This window comes from Protomyctophum parallelum (assembly GCF_964188405.1).
Source record: "Protomyctophum parallelum genome assembly, chromosome: 18".
In the NCBI taxonomy this organism is placed as follows: Eukaryota; Metazoa; Chordata; class Actinopteri; order Myctophiformes; family Myctophidae; genus Protomyctophum; species Protomyctophum parallelum.
Genome location: NC_139716.1, coordinates 14,503,057 through 14,521,388, shown reverse-complemented (window position 1 = coordinate 14,521,388; position 18,332 = coordinate 14,503,057). Strand labels below are relative to the sequence as shown.

The 18,332-nt window shown below is 41.7% G+C and overlaps 2 protein-coding genes across 2 annotated transcripts; one reads left to right on the top strand and one right to left on the bottom strand.

Moving 5' to 3' along the window:
* Nucleotides 1–3,157: 3,157 nt before the first annotated feature.
* Nucleotides 3,158–6,174, bottom strand: anapc10 (anaphase promoting complex subunit 10). The gene is made up of 6 exons (XM_083788682.1): nt 6,020–6,174; nt 5,481–5,598; nt 5,251–5,341; nt 4,929–5,049; nt 4,692–4,745; nt 3,158–4,319 (listed from the first exon to the last, which is right to left on the bottom strand). The coding sequence occupies exons 2-6, from the start codon at nt 5,593–5,595 to the stop codon at nt 4,143–4,145; spliced, it is 558 nt and encodes a 185-aa protein (XP_083644808.1). The 5' UTR covers nt 5,596–5,598; nt 6,020–6,174; the 3' UTR covers nt 3,158–4,142.
* A 3,477-nt stretch (nt 6,175–9,651) lies between these two features.
* LOC310875707 (lamin-B3-like) lies at nt 9,652–17,428 on the top strand. Its single transcript, XM_083789022.1, has 7 exons — nt 9,652–9,701; nt 13,058–13,183; nt 13,995–14,215; nt 14,675–14,894; nt 15,474–15,581; nt 15,948–16,079; nt 17,305–17,428. The coding sequence occupies exons 1-7, from the start codon at nt 9,690–9,692 to the stop codon at nt 17,338–17,340; spliced, it is 855 nt and encodes a 284-aa protein (XP_083645148.1). The 5' UTR covers nt 9,652–9,689; the 3' UTR covers nt 17,341–17,428.
* The last annotated feature ends 904 nt before the right edge of the window (nt 17,429–18,332 follow it).

The following is an 18,332-nucleotide window of genomic DNA, read 5'->3' as shown; positions in this document are numbered from 1 at the left end:
TCCTCATTAATCGTTAAAAAGTCCTCTGGCGTAGATTCAACGGTAAGACTCGTGGCGCTGTCGTTGTCTTGCTAATGCTACGCTATATAAAACACTGGTTCACAGCGTTGGATCCTCCGGAGTCCACCGGGGGTTCCAAATGGGTCTTTATGTGTCTGTAACTCTTGAGAGTCCATTTGGTTCCATTTGTACTCTCAGAGTTAAATGAACATCCCACAGATAAGACATCTGTTCCATTTGTACCCTCTCAGTGTTACAGACCCCAGACTCTGAGGAACGGTGTCGTAAAGCACTGAACGGTGTACAGTGTTGTCATGTACAGTGTGTTTGTACGTATGTATATATATGTTGGTTTGCCTTTCAGTGGTGGATGTTTTTTGTATAGTCTTCCATGGGCTTTGTTCAGACGTTTCCTTCCTTTTTGTTCTATGAAGTTGGCTGGTTCTTAGCTGCTGGTCCGTAGCGTTAGAGGGTCTTAGGAGGTTATCCTTAACGCTGTGGTACTGTCCATCCTTTCCCCTCACACCCACGGTAGCGCAGCGGCCGCAGCCTCTCGTCTTTAGTTTAAAATTTTAAAATACACTTTCGCTACTCACCTAAACAAAGACGTTTTTTTAATGTTGAAAGCCTACTTTCCTTAGTGGGAACACTCAGCGCCACCACCTCACGTCCAAAATACACTTTTTGTCCAGAAAATAAAGTATTTTACCCGAAAAGAAAGTATACTGATCTTGTCAATAGAAACTTGTCATTGAGCAGGTTTTGGGGGGTGGGGGGCTCTGAATGTTCCCACTAAGGAAAAAAAGTAGGCTTTCAACTCCTCCAAACCGTGTTTGTTTTGGTGAGTAGAGAATTAATTAAACGAACCTGTCCAGGTGTCACTTATTAGTCTATTTCAAAACCAGACGTAGAAGACTCCTAGACTGTTGCTGGAACATAAAATGTCTTCTTGCTGTACTTTAAGTGCCTTAAGTTCAGTCTTTTGTTTTTCCATTCCATTCTGCTGTAAGAAACCAAAGCTGTACAGAAACTACAGTTTTTCTGGGTTTTGTTATTGTTGTATTGTTTCTGTAAGTTTAAATGAATAAAATTTGGTTCAACTGGAGAACAGTGGTGGCGTTTATTGTAAGATCATGTTTTATGCAGTTAAAACATTGTTGAATTGTTAGGGCCGATTCATACTCCTATTTTACCGCTGTTTCGGCGCTGTAGTGCCGAAATTATTTCGGCTCGTGAAAATATACCGGTAATTTAAATCGTGAAAATATAATTTATTTCAGAAAACTGACATTTTTGCCTTAGCCTATAGGTTTTCAATGGTACCCCAACGTTCAACCCCTGAATTTACCATGATCCAAAATGTATATTATAATCCATTTTTAATGTTATTTGGATGACCCTAAGGATCATAAAAAAACGTGAACGATTACTATTGCAATTCTTTTGGGTCAAATCTTTGATCTTGACTGGCCTATGAAATCATCATCAAACCCGGAAGTTATGTGTGTCAAAAAACTACTTTCTGGCCTTGACAGCCCATACATCCAAACAGAAGTCCTGTCTGATTGCATTAAACAATGTTAAACTCACTTTGCATGTTGCTTTGCCATTCGATGTGCCATTCACTTTAAGCATGCGCATACCCTCTATTAGGCATGGTTAAAGTCAGTATGATTGCATTTTTTTCAGTCTGTCAACCTCGAGGGACCTGAGTGGGAACACCACTGTTTACATGTGTAAGAGCCATGAATTGGTCATTATGTTGGTCTATGAAATGAGTGGGCTGTCACTGGTGATTAACGTGGATGATTGACGGGCATAGGGGCGGACCTGATTCATTCAATACCTCACCTAGTTCACCTGCCTCACACACAGTGAGAGAGAGAGGGGGTGTGTGGGAAGCCGCACTTTTGTTGACCGCTTTATACCACTTATTTTGTTTTATTTATTTACTTTATTTACGTTGGATCGCTGTGACTACTTTACTTTATGTTTGAGCACCGTTTTCAGTTATGCACCTGCCTTTAATAAAACACCTTAAACGCATTGTTTTGGACCCAGCGAAATCCCTTTGTTCACGGAGCGCGTCTGACAACATGGCCCATCCCATCGCCTCTCAGCGACTTATTTATACATCAATCTCCCGTAGTCGCTTTACAACATGTCTGGCACGATTCTGAGAGCATCATTATATATGCCATGGTGCCACCTGCAACTTATTAACCTTTACTGATAATATAGTAAGGATTTGGCTTAGGGTTCAGGGTTTGATTTGTAAGAAGGGAAAAATAAACATTTTGACAAATTAAACCCTAATGCAAATAGACACTCTACAAGCTCGTATATCACAAAAGTCCCTAAAATAGGGAAGCCAAGGATGTGGTTTAAAAAATAATTATATTTGTTAAATCAGGAATTAAACATATCCCCACCAGCCATAAAAACAAATGACTAGAGTACATCAGAAGCAGAAATAAAAGGGGTTCAAAATGAAGAATTAATTTTAACGGTTTCTTCCTTGTAATGAATAACATGGGTGGATTTGTGGTTCATTGTTGTCTTTGTAATGCAATTGTAGTCATCGTTTTGTATTCATTAATGAGCATTGTTTTAATTATCAATGAGCTCTCAAGGTGTGGTCCCTGGGGTTGATTTCAGGGGGTCCCCAGCTAAATTGTTGATATTTAGGAACAAAATGGACCCTTGTAGGTCTGAAACTTTGACAGTGAAAATGTAACCAAATGGACCATATAGGTCCATTTATATACACTCAAGAGTTTTGGGTGTCCGTAACCCAAACGAACGAGAACCACTGAAATAGACAATTTGCTAATTGCAATTGCTTTGTGTTGCGGCTCTCCTCACAGCATCCTCATGAGTTAAACGGCAATGCGCACTTTTAAGAAAATACGATTTTATTCAAACCAAGAAAACAAGTAAAACAGATGTGTGTTCAGAACAGAAACAGTGTGAGACGGGCAGCCTCTATCAGTTTTCTTTAAGTTCATCAAAATACTCACAAGGTTGTGAAGTAGAACAACCTTGTGAGTAGAACTTTCCCAGTTGTGCTGTATACTGGGGGCACAGCTGAGTAGAACTTTCCCAGTTGTGCTGTATACTGGGGGCACAGCTGAGTAGAACTTTCCCAGTTGTGCTGTATACTGGGGGCACAGCTGAGTAGAACTTTCCCAGTACAGTCTCGAGCCTCCCACAAGTTTCAAAAGCTTCTGTCAAAAGGGTAGCGCTACAAAGTATCAAACACTTGCCATGGCATGAAGGGTTTGAATAATTCAGACACTGCAATAGTAATTAAAAGTGGCATTTTGTGTTGTATTTGGATAAGTCCTATTAGTTGTGTTGAGATATTTAAATTGTTTGATTTGTTTTATTTCATACAGTTTGGGGGGGTGAATTGCCATATGTGTAAACACCACTACGTCAACATTGGCACGGGTGAATTGCCATAACTCCACTGCAAGAAATATGAAATACATGAGTTTTTCCGTTTTATGATCATTGCTAATATCTACATACGATACGGTGTTTTGATATGAAAACCCACATTTTGTATTTAACCCATTTAGACCCGAGGCCGATTCTAAAAGCACCTTCTAAATCCTAACCTACGTTTTCGGCTTCAAAACTCAGTGAGGTGTGACGATTTCACCGAGAGGCCTCCTGCTTCAGTAAACATACATGGGGCATGCATATGTATTAGTCCGGCACAGCTTGCCCTGTCAAAGGTGCCAATATGGCGGCCGGATTGACACATTGAATGAAAAGCAGCGGCCAATGTGGTGTCTATACTACTGTTGAATTGAGTACAATCGGCCACAATGGAAACAAGTCCCCTGGGTCTTTTTGTGTCATCCTTTTAGCATAATCTTTGACTGTACTACCTGCCGGTACTGTTAAACCCGCTAATAAAATATTAAATCAATAAATCAAACGTGTGTATACTGTATATATATATATACGAGTACAACCACAGAGTAAAACTTTTTCCCATTGGCTATCAATTCATTGCTACAAACAGAAAACAACCACAATTTGTGCAGTTCCCAGACTTTAAGACTCGTCCAGATGAAGGCTTGTAGGTAAATGTGTACAGGTGTATATAGGTGAGGATAAATGTCTATGAATCATCTGATGGTTCGGTACATCATGAAGTCCACTGTGGTGCACCGTGGGTATTTTCCGATGGAACTCTCTTCTACGGGCGTGTAGACTTTGATCTGCCTCATGTGAGTGTCTCTGCCGTTCTGGTGGTTGGCCAGAACGGCTATCTGGATCATAAACGTACGGATAGGGCTGTTCGCCTGGAAGACAGACAGAGAGAGAGAGAGACAGAAACCGTTACTTTTCAGGAGATTTAACCTCAGTCCTGAATTCCAATGGATCCAATGTAGTTATAATTTGAACATAAGCTCTATCTATCTTTAATCATAAGCTCTATCTAAAACAGAATGAACTACTTTCACTTTGTCTTTCCAAATAAAAAAAAGTTTAAATAGAGCATGAACTTGTAGATCAGACATCTTTGTTTTTGTGTGACTTGTACTTCGCTGTACAAGTAGGGTATTCAATTACAAAAAAAATATGGAGACAGGATTTCTGCCCGACACTGCAACAATACATTTTTGTATGTAGCATACATACAGAACAGATACAGTACAAAAGGTAATATTTACATTGTCTAATAAGGAGATGTGGATCCATCCACTGGGCTCCACCATTTCCAACTGCTGTAGAGGAGGAGAAATGAAAGAAGAGAGGACGAGAAGAGAATGAAAGGAGAACAGTTAATAAAAAGTCATCGTTTATTGGTTTTAGAAAATGGTTACAAAATATAGCATGAAAATTGTGAACATGTTCCAATATATTGAATATAATATTGGATATAACGTGATGGAAGATAGAATGGTTACTGTGATTTCTTGCAGGTTGTGGAAGTTGTTTCCGACTCGGACAGAGATTTTACTGGGAGTGTAGCTCTCATCCGACTTATAATCAGCATAAATGCACAACATCTTCACCGTGGTCTTCCTCCTGGAGGACAAGAAACACCATCATCATGATGTCTGCCATGTAACCTCGCGTCACCAGTCACCACCAAGCCTGGTCTCATTCATTTATGACTGTTCCAACAATTTTCTTTTTTTCTGCTCACTGATCACACTTTTCCCTGAACTGTGGTAAAACGTTAATGGTAAAAAGGTGCACAAGTGTAGGCCTATGTGTGAACTATACCTGAACTGTATATTAACCAGATGAGGCTGAGAGCCATCAGACTGCCAGTAGGTCTCCAAGTTATCATCCCTCAACTGGTCCACTCCAAAACCTGATGGGGAGAGAGAGACAGAGCGAAAGAGAGAGACTTTGAGAGGCAGTCAACATGTTGAATGATTGATAACCAAACATTGCAACATACTGTATTTTCATTTTGTCAGTGGAGCTGTCATTATGTCAATCAATCTCACCTGGTTTACATGAGGACAGGGACCACACAGCCTGGGAGCCTATCTCTCGGACGGTACCAGTTCGCTCCAGTTGTTTGGGGTCCGCCCCTGGGGGGGTCTTACTTGGCGTGGCCATCCTCTAAAAGCCACAGTTCACAGGTCAGCAGTGCGTTCAACAACACTAACGCATCGTTAACACAACTACACAACAAGTCAGTTTATATTATATTTCCTTTGCTGCTTTGTGTTAAGCACATTGAATTCCATTGTTGTTGCACTAGCCATGGTTTATGACGCTCGTATTTCATGATAATCATCATGGCAGTCATGTAACGTTTCAGGGCTATTGTTGTACGTGCCTTGCCTTTACACGCGTTAACAGCAACACTGGTGCAGAGGTGTCCTGTCAATTCCCAGCCCTAGAATGTCTGTGATCTTTACAGACAGACATTTCATGCATTCCAAATACATAGATCGGTCCTATCCGCGCAGGCTGACTGACCTAATGGACAGTTAGTCTATGGACTTGATTGATTGTAGCCGCCACACACACAGCTTACCTGTTAACCTGCCAAAAGATCCTCAACGTGTCCGTTCAGCGGCTCAAATGTCGTGTCGCGTTATTTAAATCCGAAAAATACATTAAAAACGTTCCTTTTTTGTTTGTTTTTTTCGCTTCTTCTCCTTCGAATCTCCCACTTCTTTAACTCAAGTTCGGTCGCTGGTTGGTGACGTCACGCTCAGTCGCAGGTTTTATTGCGTCATTACTGGCAAAGGTTGTATGGTTTATTTTGGTTTCTCCGATATAATTATAAACTATAGTTTCTCCTTCATCTACACAAAATAATGAACGTGATATTAACATAATCAATTTTGTAATTATTTTAGTAAATACATAAATTATGTAATACAAATACATACATCAAATAGCTATTCTAAGCCTTTATTTGTCTTTTTTATGAAAACTATTTGTAACTATATTTTCTTAGGCTTCTATGGTCTGGTGACTGGTGTTGTTCTTTGTTTGTATGTATTTATTTTATTGTCAATTATTTTTTTAAACAACGATGATTTTTACTGCGTCATCCCGCCGCGACCGCGCCTTCCGACCAGCGTCAAAATTGACTTTAGAGTCTAGACTTCTCCCCATCTGGCCTAGAGCTGGATACGGAACCAGTCTCTGCGTTTGTGTGTAATGTGTGCGTGGAAATGACCGGATACAGTGGGCGGGCTCCAGACCGGAAAAAGAGCACGGAACCAGGGCTTTCCACGGGTACCGCCCAGATAGTACCGCCATGTCCACTTATTATAAGCGACTTTGTACTTGTTTTCTGTGAGTTGCGGCGTTTTGTGGGGCTTGATGAATTGAAGCCCTGGTCCAAGGCTTACAGCGAGCCTCTCTCTGACGCCTTGTGGAATTACCTTCCACAGCCCTCTGGTCATATTTCCACTCCCGTGCGCTGTTTTTCTAATACCAGCAAATAAACAAAACGGCGCAACCACTCACCGAAACAAAGCCTGCTAGACCTTGGTAAAAGTCTATTCTCGAACCTGGGAAGCGTCTCAGGTCCCCAGTTTCTCTCTAAAATGCACTTTGTGCCATTTTAATAACGCAATGTACCCTGAATTTAATGACAGTTAGTGAGTAACGCTATCCTACACTCGCGAACCGCCAGGATCACATTACTGGCGGTTCGCGAGTGTAGGATAGCGTTATCAGTTAAATTCAGGGTACATTGCGTTACTAAAATGGCACAAAGTGCATTTTAGAGAGAAACTGGGGACCTGAGACGCTTCCCAGGTTCGAGAATAGACTTTTACCAAGGTCTAGCAGGCTTTGTTTCGGTGAGTGGTTTCGTCGTTTTGTTTATTTGCTGCCATTAGAAAAACAGCGCACGGGAGTGGAACCAGAGGGCTGTGGAAGGTACTTCCACAAGGCGTCAGAGAGAGGCTCGCTGTAAGCCTTGGACCAGGGCTAGGTTACCTGCTGTGCAGCCCATCCTCCGCCCACATCATTAGTATGTTGATTAGTAATAGTATTTAGGCTGCGCAGCTCTCAGCAGCTGTCTGTCTCTAGCATGACCACGTTCGTTCTGGGAACTCACTTTAGTCTCAGTCATCAGTCATTCTCCACAGAGAGGTGACCATCAGTCAGTAAATTATGTCTCTAGTCGTGGACCATTTGTTGTTCAGTTGTTCTCTGTGCGTGGAGGTGCTGAAGGAGCCAGTGACTCTGCCCTGCGGACACAACTACTGCTTTGGCTGCATCGAAGGAGCCTGGGACCAGGAGGCCGAGGAGAAGAGACTGTCCAGCTGTCCCCAGTGTGGAGAGAGCTTCTGTCCACGGCCTGCTCTGAGGAGGAACCACATGCTGGCTGAGGTGATCATTCTGATGAACATCAGAGACACGAAGTAGACTTGGATTAATTTCGCACACCAGGCTTTAGACTTGGATCGAGACGCCCAGAGTCTTGGAGTTTAGTTAAAATAATCTTTGCACTTTCTCACATGAGGTCCGTATATCTACATAAACGTTCATATTTCAAATGTAAAGTGCTTAACCTATGTACACGGATGTCTTTATGTACGGTCGATCAGAAGTACCTGTATATTATTTATTGTTCAATAACAAGCCTTTTAATCAGATCGGTGGCCATTTTTTCTGTATACTTTCAACTGCGCGACCCTATCGGTTGGAAGGTGTATTGCACTCTGATATATTGTATTAACTTTGATGAAAAAATAGCCACCGATGGGATTCAAATGCTTTTTATTGAACAATACGGACTATACGGGTACTTCTGATCAGCCGTACATGATTGTAACATCCGTGGCCATTGGGAAAGCTATTTATATTTTAAATCTGAGCGTTTTGTAGATGTACGTAGCCCAAGTGCGGAAGTACAAAGGCTATTTTTAACTAAACCCCAAAGACTTTAAATTGAAAATATAGGGTATGCGCATGCTTATAGTGAATGGCACATCGAGTGGCAAAGCAAAGTGAGACTTTAGTATATTATATGAAAGCTATTATAAGTCTTGTATTAATGCTAGAGCTGAATAATAACATGACTTTACTGATCACTTGGAATGTTATCATGAATGGTGGAGTAAGTAAACGTTTTTTCTTTTTCCTTTTTTTTAAATTTATCTTTAAGTTGTCAGTCTATTGTAAGCAATGAATCTAGCGTCTGTTTAATGACATGCTAGCTAACCCATAGGAAAAATCACAGGATGGTTGTCAAAACTAGGTCGAGTGCTACAGGCTGATCTGAAATCAGTACTAGTCTGTACCAGTGTCATGTTCAGGAAGTGAACTTGTACCAAGCTGCCTGACGCATTCAATAATCACTTAGTTCATATTTGTGGCTTTTGGCTCTGAAGACGTATTGGGCTATGTACTGTTTACACGTTGGAAAGAATGTATAGCATCATTTACACTGCAGAAATAACTGATATATTTTTTTAAAGAACTCTGAATACTTATGCAAGATGTTGTAAAACAACGTGAGCGGAGGTCAAAGGTCAGAGCAGACAGTGTTCAGATAACATGATGATCCTGTGTCTGTCATGTGACGTGTCTGTCTTATCATTTCTTTATCAGTGTCTACACTACATTAACGGTGGTAGTTACAACGACACACACACACAACCTGTTGTGGTTTCAGTGCCTTGCTAAACGGCACATGAGCAGTGTTGGGGTAGGAGTGAGTGGCCATTCACTTCCACTCCCAGATTTTTTCTGCCGGTCTGGAGAATCGCACCAAAGTGCAACAGGTGTGCTCCTCTAACATTTATAGGACTTTATAGGACTTCAGTTCCAATTGGCAAGGTAAACATGTACATACAGTAGAATGCAGAGGGACAGTGTAGTGTCTCAGTAAACTATAGGATCATAGAATGCAGAGAGACAGTGTAGTGTCTCAGTAAACTATAGGATCATAGAATGCAGAGAGACAGTGTAGCGTCTCAGTAAACTATAGGATCATAGAATGCAGAGAGACAGTGTAGCGTCTCAGTAAACTATAGGATCATAGAATGCAGAGAGACTTCGTGACAATAAAGTGAATCTGAATCTATTCGTAGCTTGTGGAGAAACTGAGGACTCCAGATGTCCAGCGGCCTTCCGTCTCTGCCGCTCCGCTCTATGCCGGGCCTGCCGACGTAGCCTGTGACCTTCACCACAAGCCCATGGAGGTGTTCTGTCGGCCTGCTCTGAGGAGGAACCACATGCTGGCTGAGGTGATCATTCTGATGAACATCAGAGACACGAAGTAGACTTGGATTAATTTCGCACACCAGGCTTTAGACTTGGATCGAGACGCCCAGAGTCTTGGAGTTTAGTTAAAATAATCTTTGCACTTTCTCACATGAGGTCCGTATATCTACATAAACGTTCATATTTCAAATGTAAAGTGCTTAACCTATGTACACGGATGTCTTTATGTACGGTCGATCAGAAGTACCTGTATATTATTTATTGTTCAATAACAAGCCTTTTAATCAGATCGGTGGCCATTTTTTCTGTATACTTTCAACTGCGCGACCCTATCGGTTGGAAGGTGTATTGCACTCTGATATATTATATTAACTTTGATGAAAAAATAGCCACCGATGGGATTCAAATGCTTTTTATTGAACAATACGGACTATACGGGTACTTCTGATCAGCCGTACATGATTGTAACATCCGTGGCCATTGGGAAAGCTATTTATATTTTAAATCTGAGCGTTTTGTAGATGTACGTAGCCCAAGTGCGGAAGTACAAAGGCTATTTTTAACTAAACCCCAAAGACTTTAAATTGAAAATATAGGGTATGCGCATGCTTATAGTGAATGGCACATCGAGTGGCAAAGCAAAGTGAGACTTTAGTATATTATATGAAAGCTATTATAAGTCTTGTATTAATGCTAGAGCTGAATAATAACATGACTTTACTGATCACTTGGAATGTTATCATGAATGGTGGAGTAAGTAAACGTTTTTTCTTTTTCCTTTTTTTTTTTTAAATTTATCTTTAAGTTGTCAGTCTATTGTAAGCAATGAATCTAGCGTCTGTTTAATGACATGCTAGCTAACCCATAGGAAAAATCACAGGATGGTTGTCAAAACTAGGTCGAGTGCTACAGGCTGATCTGAAATCAGTACTAGTCTGTACCAGTGTCATGTTCAGGAAGTGAACTTGTACCAAGCTGCCTGACGCATTCAATAATCACTTAGTTCATATTTGTGGCTTTTGGCTCTGAAGACGTATTGGGCTATGTACTGTTTACACGTTGGAAAGAATGTATAGCATCATTTACACTGCAGAAATAACTGATATATTTTTTTTAAAGAACTCTGAATACTTATGCAAGATGTTGTAAAACAACGTGAGCGGAGGTCAAAGGTCAGAGCAGACAGTGTTCAGATAACATGATGATCCTGTGTCTGTCATGTGATGTGTCTGTCTTATCATTTCTTTATCAGTGTCTACACTACATTAACGGTGGTAGTTACAACGACACACACACACAACCTGTTGTGGTTTCAGTGCCTTGCTAAACGGCACATGAGCAGTGTTGGGGTAGGAGTGAGTGGCCATTCACTTCCACTCCCAGATTTTTTCTGCCGGTCTGGAGAATCGCACCAAAGTGCAACAGGTGTGCTCCTCTAACATTTATAGGACTTTATAGGACTTCAGTTCCAATTGGCAAGGTAAACATGTACATACAGTAGAATGCAGAGGGACAGTGTAGTGTCTCAGTAAACTATAGGATCATAGAATGCAGAGAGACAGTGTAGTGTCTCAGTAAACTATAGGATCATAGAATGCAGAGAGACAGTGTAGCGTCTACAACTTTTTGATCAAACTGGTCTTTGACAGATCGGTCAGTACAAAGAGGAGCTGGAACGCAACTTCAATGCCAAGGTACGAGAGGCACGCACGCACACACGTGCACAGAAACGCACACGCACAGGCACATACACAATACTGTAACTGCCAATGCCAAGGTACACACAGCAACGTTAAAGGACAACTTTGTTTGTTTTTCAAACTGGTTCATGTTTTAGGTTGGAGGTGACAAACTGACATATTGAGCCTACAACACAGTATGGTATCTCGCTAGTATCCCCCTTCACATTCAGTAGATCCCATGTTTTGTGGCCACATGTAATTTCCTGGGGTCTAGTAGGACTAAAGTAAATGATAAAGAAAACGCCAACATTTTGTCAAATATTGCTAAAACGAAAGCAGCAAATGAATAAAAACACTCTAAATACTTTCTCTATACAACCTAGAACATGAACCTTGGTGGAACAAAAAAAAAGTTGTCCTTTAACTCTATCTCTACCGCTAGCTGTTAGCATAAACCCCAGCTCCAGGGGCCAGCATACACGCTCACTTTAAGACGACAGTGTTTGCCCGCCCCCCACACATTGTTAGAGTTAAGTGCCTGTCGGCTCAGGATGTGAAGGCTACTGCAGATTTCCACGAGGTGTACACATACATGGCTGTGCTTACTTGTTGGAACGACGCGAGATGACATGGCCTTGGCCTTGCATACAAACACGCATCACACTTTTCTTCCAGATTCTTTTAACCAACTCTCTTTCGAATGTTTTCAGTTTGTTACTTTAACAATTATCTTTCTAAGCTCTCGTGTCAAGGAGCCACATGCAGCAGGCATTTTGTGCAGGAAAACATTAGAGCACAAGGCAGTGCAGTCAGCCGAGGCAAGATGGCGGTGACGGCAGTAAAAGAGGTAGTCAACGTGACGCCGTGTTCACACTAGTGGCGACAAAGCACCGCGCTACGAGCTGTTTTCAATGGAAGTCGGTGACGAGAAGCTTCAAACTGATGCCCGGCACTTTATATTTTGACTTAAGACTAGTGGCTACAAATAAGTTCAGCTGGCTTTGACTTTGTTCAGTACTCCAGTTTTTCATTTACACATTGTGGCTTGTGCAACGCTGATCTTTTGGCCCGACCGTTCACACTGCATTTGCAAGTGACTAGATCGGATCACAGAACTTTGTGTTGCAGCCTGAATCAGATCTGTGTCACATCTAGATTGGAATCCCATTTATTTAAATAAGTCTAAACACAAATGAGTCACATGGAATCCGATTTAGATCAGGTTACTGCGTTCAGACTGAGACGGATCTCCTGATATTAGTTTTTGAATCTGATTTGAAACCACCTCTGAATGTGGCTCGAGTCGCATTTGTAAAAATCTGATTCCATGTGACTTGTGTTTAGAGTGGACTTATTTAAACGGATTCCAGTCTGGAGGTGGCACAGTTCTGATTCAGGCTGCCAGTGTAAATGGGGCCTTAAACGGGGTTAAACTTGGAGACAATGTAGCTGAAAAGGCGTTGGTTGTTGTGTTGTCGCCACTATTGTGAACGCCGCATTAAGAAGTGAAACCTAGGCCAGAGAGTCTGTGTAAAGGAAGACTGACTGTATCATGTCTGTTTCCCAGCTAAAATGCTCAATGATATGAATCCCATCTTGTCACGCACACAAATGTATTTTAGTTTTGAGTGTTTCAGAAGCAATCATTGATGTGTATATATGCTGTATGTTTGCTTCCAACCCTCTGCGTACCGCAGCTGGAGAACGCCCAGCAGACTGCGTTGAGGAAGGGCGATGCCGTCAACGCCACCCAGGATGAGTTGACCACAACCAAGGTCCGCATGGAGACCCTCAGCGCACAGCTGCAGCTCTACCAGAAAGAGGTTGGTAGCCTAAACCAGGATAGACGGGAATAGTTGTAAATCTGGGACATTTGTATGCAAAAGTTCAAAACATCGTACTAGTGCATGCTACATTAGACTTAGAAGCTCAGCCAAAGTATTTCAATTTTTCAAAACTGCACAATAATTTAGAAACTGTAGATCACAAGGGCTATGCAGGTAGATCACATGACATGCCCCTAAAAAAGTATCTGACACTTGAATTAAGGTGACTTGATTCATTGATCAAAAAGGGCCTGTCAGCTCAAACCCACAAAGCAATGTTTTTTTTTCGAGTGTTGCTGTGCACAAACGCCAGTAGCATTACAGATAAATACAAAACTACCTATTCCAAGTGCATTTGACTTATATGTAACACCAGTATATATACAGTAGTTTAAATATGGAATATAATATTCCATATTTAAACTATTTTCAGCAATGGTATAATCTTTTTTCAGTAGGTAAAGGTAGGATCTTGTTGAGACAGTCATTTTGAAAGTAGCTCTCAGGTCAAAGTGTGGGCATTTTAAAATGTGTGATGACAGAAGGTATGCACGTGACATCATCGTACCCGGACGTTATGTGGGAACGCCTACCGATTGGCAAAACTACTTTCTGGCCTTGACAGCCAATACATTCAAACAGAAAAGTCCTATCTGACTGCATTTAAATGACCTTCAACAACATTAAACTCACTTGCATTGGCAAAAGGGGGGTAGGAGTTTAATACTTCATCCTACTCCTTTTTGGACATGGATTTATTATTTATTTTGACGTTTGAAATGCAACTCATCCATTCTTCTGTGTGCAGAAAGCGGCCCTGGAGGGCCGGGTCCAGGACTTGGAGCGGATCCTGGACAGAGAGAGGGAGCTGTGGAGCCAGAGGCTGGCCCAGAAGGAACAGGACATGCAGGGCATGCAGGCCAAGATGCTCCGACAGCTGGAAGACTACGAGAGCCTGCTGGACGTCAAGCTGGCGCTGGACATGGAGATCAACGCCTACCGCAAGATGTTGGAGGGAGAGGAGCAGAGGTAATGACCTCTGACCCTGGAGGGAGAGGAGCAGAAGTAATGTTCTTTAACCCAAATTCTAATACCCAGAATCTCGGGTATTGGAACACTTGCTCACTCGCACTCGATCGCTCCAGCCTGGCGGTGTTGTGGTGAAATTGGTGACCTGCCGAAATATGTGACCATCTTGACAAATTAAATCAAAACTAAGCTATGATGACAAACTATGACAAAACATACTGCCAAGAAAATGGCCGCTCTACAAGCTCAACGTGTCGCTGGAGACTCCCTTTTTTGCTGAGTGTGCGTGGGAATCGATGGTCGCTGATGGGGCTTTTGTTTTACAGGTTAACTCCACAAAAACAGGTTAGGGTTAAGTTTAGGCATAGTTTTTGTGAGGTTAGGGTTAGGTGTCACTCTCAGAAAAGGGCAGATCTAACTGTACAAGCTCACAACATGACACGTTCCCATGTCTTCCAGACTGCAGCTGTCGCCGAGCCCCGCCCAGCACTCGACGGTGGCGCCGACGCACGCGCACGGTGCGCGTAGGCTGAAGGGGAAGAAACGCAAGATGGAGGAATCCAGCGGCGGTACGCCGGCCTACAAGATGTCCACCAACTCCACGGCCTGCGGTCCCGTCAGCATCGATGAAGTCGACGTAGAAGGCAACTACGTCGTACTGAAGAACAACTCTGACACGGTAAGATGCTCCGTCAACTGTTGTGTGGATTTTGCGCCGTATGGTTGCAACTTACTCCGTATGGTTGCAACTAGGGATGCACCGATGTATTGACCACATATCTGTATCTGATATTTTGCCGTTATCAGTCAGTATGTGCAAATAAAACTGACATTAACCGATGGCAGTAGCCAATCTTTATCTGTTGTTGATAAGCATAAATTTTTGCGTTGGCTACGTTGGGGTGTGTGTGTGTGTATTTGTTTCCCCTGGCACAAAAGGGGGAAATAAAAACTAAAACTTATATCTGTATACTTATCGGCATCGGCTAAATTGTTATTTTAAACATCTGTATCGGCCAAGAATTTCCATAATTGTGCAACCATACGAAAGATGGAACTAGGGATGCAACATCTCAGCTACCTGGTCTCTACACTCTCCGTCTCCGGTCTAAAGCAAAGACTGAAGTTTGTCATCAGTTCTGGATGATTATGAATGTTTAAACGTAACAAACCTTGTTTTAGAAAAGAAGAAATGTATTGGGTTCAATTCTGTCTAGTTGGTGTGTGTTAACCCCTAGTCGCCTGCTAACATTTCCAGGAGCAGCCACTAGGGGGATGGGTGGTCAGAAGGACTCACCCGAGCATGGAGAATGTGTCCTTCCACATCCCTCCTTCCTGTGTCCTGCACGGAGGCCAGACACTCACTGTAAGTTCTACTGTACATCATTGTACTGGCACTCACTGTACTCTTCTAAGTTCTAACCCAGTGGTTTAACTCTTTTCATATCAAGGTCTATTATTTATTCAGCATTTGAGCCATGGAACCACCATTTGATGATTTTGATTTAGCCTCTCAGACCAAATATGATGTTGTCCTTGGAATGATTTTTGTCCACAATTCCATGCTGTATTGATGTTGGTACCATAAGAGTCGTAACAAGCTAACTCTCTAATTGCATGGACATCTTGTAAATTAAGTAATGCAGATCTGCTTAACAATACTTTAACTCTTTTGCATAATGGGATTTACTGTAATGCTTAAGAGTTGTGTGTGTGTGTGTGTGTGTGTCAGATCTGGGCAGCAGATGCAGAGATGGAGACTGGCCCTGGGAACATGGTCATGCAGGGTCACACAAGCTGGGGTCCAGTCACTGAGGGTGGGGTCCAGTCACTAAGGGTGATCCTCCTCACCCCCGACCAGGAGGTAAGGTTAAAACGTTCACTTAATCCTTTTTGCAAAAGAAAATATATGTTAATGACGTTTAACAACTACATGTTGTCTCAGTAAGACAGCCCTCCCCCTATCCACAAGGAGCTGTGCACCAAAGCATTATGGGAATTGTAGTCCAGCAAGGAAGTGAGCCCAGTGTCTATGACATCAGACACTGGGCTCACTGCTAAAATATCAAACCATATATTACCCTCAGGAAAGTGTTAAAAATCTTCTAAACCTCATTAAAGTATATTGTTTTTGCAAAAAGGGTGAAGTGTCCCTTTAAACTTAAAGGTTTCATGACCTCATTTACACCCAAACAACCTGAACTTTATACATTCAGGCCCCTTTTCCACCGGTTGGTTCCCAACGGGAACCGGTTCAGTTCTTAGTCCAGGAGCCAGGGCTCCAAAATTGGAACATTAATTATGAATTGAGTGGGTAAAACCATACCTAGATTATCACCATGGAACTTCCCCAATTGAGTACTTATTACAAATTAAATGTTTTTAAATATGCAAATGAGGCATTATGTAGGAAAATATGCAAAATAATAGAAAATATGAAAAAGCTACTATTGTGGAAGTGTTATCATGTATTAATTTACTTGTATTGATCCTAGTATAAACAATTTAATATAAGACTAGTTTTTCCCACCAATTTTGGAGCTCTGGCTCATGGACTAAGAACCAAAAAGAACTGAACCGGTTCCCATCGGGAACCAACCAGTGGAAAGGGGGTCTCAATGGATTTCTGTAGTTTTCTGAACCCTTTTGAGCTGCAATGAAGAGGCAAACATGCCTCAACAGTGACATCAGCTGGCAAATCCCTATGTCATATATATATATGGGATTTGTGGAGTTTTACCAGACGCCACAGGCAAATCAGAGCACTTGTTTGAGCCAGAAAACTACAGAAAATCTACTAAATGTTAAGTTCATGTTTTTAGGGTGCACTTGAGCTCAGAAAACCATCTCTCTTGGCGCAGTGAGCCGCAGCCGCGACACGCTCGGGAATCATTTGTAGTCTATCTAACCTAATCTATGTTAAAAACAAATCCGGATCGTATCTGCTCTTCTCTGCTATTTTAATGGTCATTGCTTGTCAATCAGTCCATGTTGGTGTTTATTTAGTTTTAGTCAGTATTTTTGAGTAACATACCAGTCGTAGTTTTAAATCGATACGTCCATGTGTCTAATGTGTTGTATTTTTCTAGGATTCATCTGCAGAGGCGAGCTGTGCCATTATGTAATATTACCTGGACCCCCTTCCACCTCGCACTGAATCTTTGTACCTGGATGGGCTGCCTTTAGCTTTGGAACTTTTTTTCCTTGTGTGTGAACATATTATACAATTTTAATGGATGTTGTTTTGCATAATAAAGATTTTTCTAACGCAAATTCTGTTCATTCATCCATCGTCTTGCTGCTTCATTGGAACTGCAGAGGTGTAACGGATTTAGTGGCATCTTTGTGAAAAAGATTAGTTCTAAATGGATCCAACCATAGAGCTTAGATCCATTTAGAACTACAACCATGGAGGTGTGGAACAGGTGGCTGTACTCTAAACACAATGTCCTGTTTCACAAGTTTTTAAATTTATAAGAATCATAATGAAAATGGCAGATTTATTTATTAGATAGGCTATTGTCAAATCAATGGCCAAAATGTATATATACAGTGCCTTCGGAAAGTATTCACACCCCTTCACTTTTACCACATTTTGTTTTGTTACAGCCTCATTTCAAAATGAATTCAATTCGTTTTTTTCCTCATCAATCTACACACAATGATGAAGTGTAAAGTTTTCTCACATATTTTGTTAATTTATTAAAAATAAGAAGCTGGAAAAACACATGTACATAAGTATTCACACTCTTGACTTATACTAAGTTGAGGCACCTTTGGAAGCAATTACAGACTTTTTGGGAATGATGCTACAAGCTTGGCACACTTGAATTTGGGGTATTTTCCCCCTTTCTCTGCAGATCCTCTCAAGCTCTGTCAGGTTAGACGGGGAGCATCGCTACACAGCTATTTTCAGGTCCTTCCAGAGATGCTCAATGGGGTTCAAGTCTGGGCTCTGGCTGGGCCACTCAAGGACTTTCACAGAGTTGTCCTAAAACCAATCCTTCGTTATCTTAGCTGTGTGCTTGGGGTCGTTAAAAATGTTCGTCGACTACCTTTTTCCACTGACGAAAACTAAATGGAAACTAAATTAAAACTAAGCTATGGTGAAAACTAA